Source organism: Mus pahari, chromosome 14 (assembly GCF_900095145.1).
Source record: "Mus pahari chromosome 14, PAHARI_EIJ_v1.1, whole genome shotgun sequence".
NCBI lineage: Eukaryota > Metazoa > Chordata > Mammalia > Rodentia > Muridae > Mus > Mus pahari.
In genome coordinates, this window is record NC_034603.1 from 70,949,274 (window position 1) to 70,953,542 (window position 4,269).

The 4,269-nt window shown below is 48.4% G+C and overlaps 1 protein-coding gene across 1 annotated transcript in view; it reads right to left on the minus strand.

The window, feature by feature from the left end:
• LOC110331877 (leucine-rich repeat-containing protein 37A-like) overlaps positions 1-3,936 on the minus strand; it is a 60,864-nt gene extending 56,928 nt beyond the window's left edge. Inside the window, exons 1-2 of the mRNA XM_021212741.1 lie at positions 2,252-3,936; positions 1,308-1,852 (exon numbers count right to left, since the gene is read on the minus strand). Coding sequence (XP_021068400.1) covers positions 1,308-1,852; positions 2,252-3,936 — 2,230 coding nt within the window. The remainder of the gene's footprint in view (positions 1-1,307; positions 1,853-2,251) is intronic.
• Positions 3,937-4,269: the final 333 nt, after the last annotated feature.

The following is a 4,269-nucleotide window of genomic DNA, read 5'->3' on the forward strand; positions in this document are numbered from 1 at the left end:
TGGAGCTACAACCTCTCTAGGTGGTTCTGTAATCTGAGTTGTGATCTCTGGCATAGTTTGAGGAAGTTCCTCAGGAGTAGACTGTGGACTTATGGTAAGTCCCAGATCCAAAGATTGAACTGTGACTTCAGATGGGTATGGAAATGTCACCTGAGGATATGTTGGAGGAGGTGTCCTCTTTGGTTCTGTAGTGTGGTCGGCCTCTGGAGGATACTGTGAAGTTATGGTGAATTCCAGGTCCAAAGCCTGAAAGGAGACAGTGTGTGCTCTTGGAGACTCCTCTTGAATCTGACCTGATGTTGGGCCTATCATTTGCTGTGTTGGAAGGTGAGTTACAATATTGTTCATTGACTCTGGAAGCTGGTTTGGGACCACATGCTGGAATGGAGAAAAAACTCTCTCCTTTGGAGGTTCTGAAGCCTGTGCAGGGGTGAGCTGTAGGACTACAGATGGCCCTACATTTTCAGAGAGGTCTTCAAGTGAAGACAAGCTTAGGTGCTGAGCTAGAGAAGGTTCTGCACCCATAATGGAATCTGGAGCTTGATACAGCCCCCTATGCTGAGTAGGAAAAGGATATATATCTTCGTGGAGGTCTGTTTCCTGAGTTATGGACTTTTGCTGAGAAAATCGAGTTTCAGGGAATTCTGGTGTATAGGAAGGATATTCCAATTGGACTTGTGAATATTCAACTTGTTCAGTGGGAACCTTAAGGGATTCAGTTTCCATGGAGGACACTGGAGCTCTGGTATGTGCTTGGCTCAGATGTATAACTGTGGGTTTATGCAGCGCTGAGTTCTCATATCTGAATATTGCTTCTAGATCCTCAGGTGAAAATAACACGCTATCTGCCACTGGAGAAAGAAAGAAACCCTCTTTGGGTGGTTCTAGATGCTGATCTGGGAGTTCTTGCTGAAATGGTATAAATTTCACACCTGGAGGGTGCTTTAGGGGTGGAGACAAGTTACCCTGCTGACCTGGAGAAACTTCCTCAGGAAGCTTTGCAGGCTGGGTTAGGACCCCCTGATAAACTGGAGAATCTTGATGAGTTTCAGGGGGCATTGGATACTGACTTGTAACTTCTTCTTGCTGGTCATTTGAAGGTTCAAATCCCTGTTGGCTTGAAGTTTCAACCTCATTTGTCAACTCTGGAGGCTTAGCTGTGACACTGTATGATGCGGGAGGATGAAGTTGAGTCTGAATCAGGGGAGGACCTGTTGCCTCATGGTATGCTAAAGGTTGAACGATCATCTCATTAGGGAACACTAGAGGATTCACTAGGGTCTCCTGCTGTGCTGAAGAAAGCTCACCTTCCTCTAGGAGCTCCGGATTCTTATCTGTGCTCTCCTGCTGACTTAGAGAAAGCTTCTCATACTGAACAGGCTCTGCAGATTGAACTGGAGCCTCCTCTTGATTTGACAAGAGTTCAACTTCTTCCGAAGGCTCTGGAGTTACAGCCGGATGTGTGTGATGAGTTGTAGAAGTGTTTACACCCTTGTCTGAGACTGCAATTGGGTTGCCCACAACCTCATGAAGTGCCGAAGGAGGTTCCACCTCTGCCGTGGGATTTTGTGCTATGGTGAGCTGCACATCTGGAGGTCTAATAGTGGTAGCGGGCGAGCCTGAATGGTGAGTTTGATGGTGAGTTGAGGGTGAACTTGTCAAATGATGATGCTCTGAGGTCTGAGTGAGAATTTCCAGCTTAGAAGGGTGAACCAGCTGTTCCTGCTTGTAGTGAAAAGAACCCCCCTCTCCAGTATACTCTGAAGGATGCACGGAGAACTCCTGCTGGGCTAGAGAAGACTCGGGCTCCTTGGTAGGCTCTGAAGTTATGGCAAGCTCCAAATCCACAGGTCTAAGGGTAACATTTGGCAGACGATGATGGTAAGCTTTATTTGGAGCTGGCCGAGCTTCATGAATTGGTGGCATTTCAACTATAGTCTCAAAATGGGACTCCGGTGCTTGAAGTGGAGCCTCTTGCTCCTCGGGAGCCTTGCCTTCCCCAGGGAGCTCTGCAGGTTTAACTAAGACTTCTGACTGGTTTTCAGGACCTAATCCCACCTCCTCAGGAGATTCAGAGGGTCGGATTGGCTGCTGTAGTTCAACAGGAGAAGGTTCACCCTCCAGAATGGGACTTGGATGTTGTGATGGGATGTCCTCTTGGGTTAGAGAAGACTCCTCCTCTCCCTCCTCTCCCTCCTCTCCCTCCTCTTCCTCCTCTTCCTCTGGAGGCTGAGTTGGGAATTCCAGGTACCTTTCAGATGATTCAACCTCCCCAGAAGACTCAGAAGGTACAGCCGGCTGCTGCTCTAGGCTGTAGTGTCCAGCTTTCACAGGAAGACCGGGAGTCCGAGCCTTTTCCCGAACCGGAGATAGCTCAGCTTCCTTAAAAGGTTTGGGAGTTATTATAACTTCCACATCTCCAGGTTGGACTGTAATCGTGGGCAAAGTATAATGGTGGACTTGATCCTGATTGTGATGTGAAACTGTTGCTGCTGGAATTTCAATTATACTTGGCACAGAGGGTTCTGGAGTTGGGATTGTAACCTCTTGCTCAATTGGAGGATTGACTTCTTCAGGGGGCTTTGTATGTACTGCTGGGACTTCTAGCTGGCTACCAGATGCTTCAAGGTCTTCAGCGAGTTCTAAAGACTCAAGTAAGGCCTCTTGGACTAATGAAGGTTCCAACTCCTCCAAGAACTCTGGATTTGGAGCTGTGGCCTCCTGATGGGTCAATGAAGTTTCTATCTCCTCAGGACCCCCTGAAAACTGTTCCAGGGTATCTTGTTGGGTTGACGAAGGTCCTACTTCCTCAGGATCCGCTGGAAGATGGCCTGGGGCCTGCTGCCGGCTCAGAGTATGTTGGGTTTCCTTATCTGTCTCTGAAATTACTGTAACCTCCAGATCCACAGGCTTCACTGTGACATTTGGCAATTTGGAGTGGTGAGCTTTATTTCTCTTTGGAGAGTGGGCATTTCTGTCAGGATGCTTGAGTGCTGCAACTTTCTCAGAATCGAAATGATGTTGAACTCGTTTTTCCTTTGGGACTGAAGGTTCATCTTCCTCAGGGAGCAGTAGGAGATGATCTGGGCTTCCGTGGACCCTATCAAGATTCTCTGACTCTTGAGTTTGTGCTTCCAGCAGGTATTCAAGCTGTTCAGTCTTCTCGGAAGGCTCTGGAGGCCCCTCTCCGTTTACCTGGGATTGCAGAGGTAAGCTATTAGAATAAGCTTCATTCATATTTGGATCCCTATACTCATCTGCCACAGTTTTTTTTTGGAGTTGAGGCTTTGCAGATTGTTTTGTAGTTCCATCAACCTCCTTAGCAAGTGGACTGTGCTGAACTAGGTCTTTTTTTAAGTTCTGGGGTGAAGCTATGAACTTTGTTATGCTTGAATTCTCACTGTCCAGTGGCGGATCAAGTATTTCAAAAAACTGGTCATCTGCAGCCTGATCTAGACTGGAAATACTTTTGAATTGTGGAGACTGATTTTGATCCCCATTTAGCTTTGGAATGTTCTCCAGCGGTTTCCTGGGTGGAGTCATTTGCTTGGCCAAGTGCTGATGTGGAACAGTGAACTGATCTGACTCTGGGTGAGAGGCCACAGAGGTATCCGTAGCTTGGAATGAGAGAAAACTGTCCTTCAGTTCCCGAGGTGGGGACAACATCTGGAATGGAGCAGAGGAGCCCAGGTAATCAAGAGCCCCCGCGCCTGCTTCGGATGGATGAGCTTTCCGGGATTTGGGTGCTTGGTCAGAGGGGTGCCAAGACCAGGGTTTGGTCCTTACCCAGGGTTCTGAAGTCAAACGAACTGGGTTCTGGACCCACTCCGCAATGGGATTCGCCTGGATCACCACCAGCAGAACTTGTCCGGTGAGGAGAAGACTTGGGGCGCAGAAGCAGAAACCCAGTGGAGTCATGACATGTGATAAGGACATGACACGTAAGTATGGAGGTTATCCACAATACTGGAGTACGCTGGCAGGAGATAAACCGGAGGAAAGGCCCCTCACCGTAGGGAGCCTTGGCAACTGAGGCTGCCGTGCCCCGCCCTTTATGACAAGACACCTTTGTTACAAAAGCGTCACCAAGCGGATTCTGCACTATGAAAGGAGCCTTCTACGTGACAGGACCTAAGTTTCCATTACCCAGGCTGGGGAGAACACCGATTTCTTCGGGGCCTACTAACCGTAACCCAGATTTAGGTTTCATTCGTAGGTCTTTGTTTTTGTGGGGGCGGACTTTAAAAGAAAGAATCCAGGCTCTCTCGG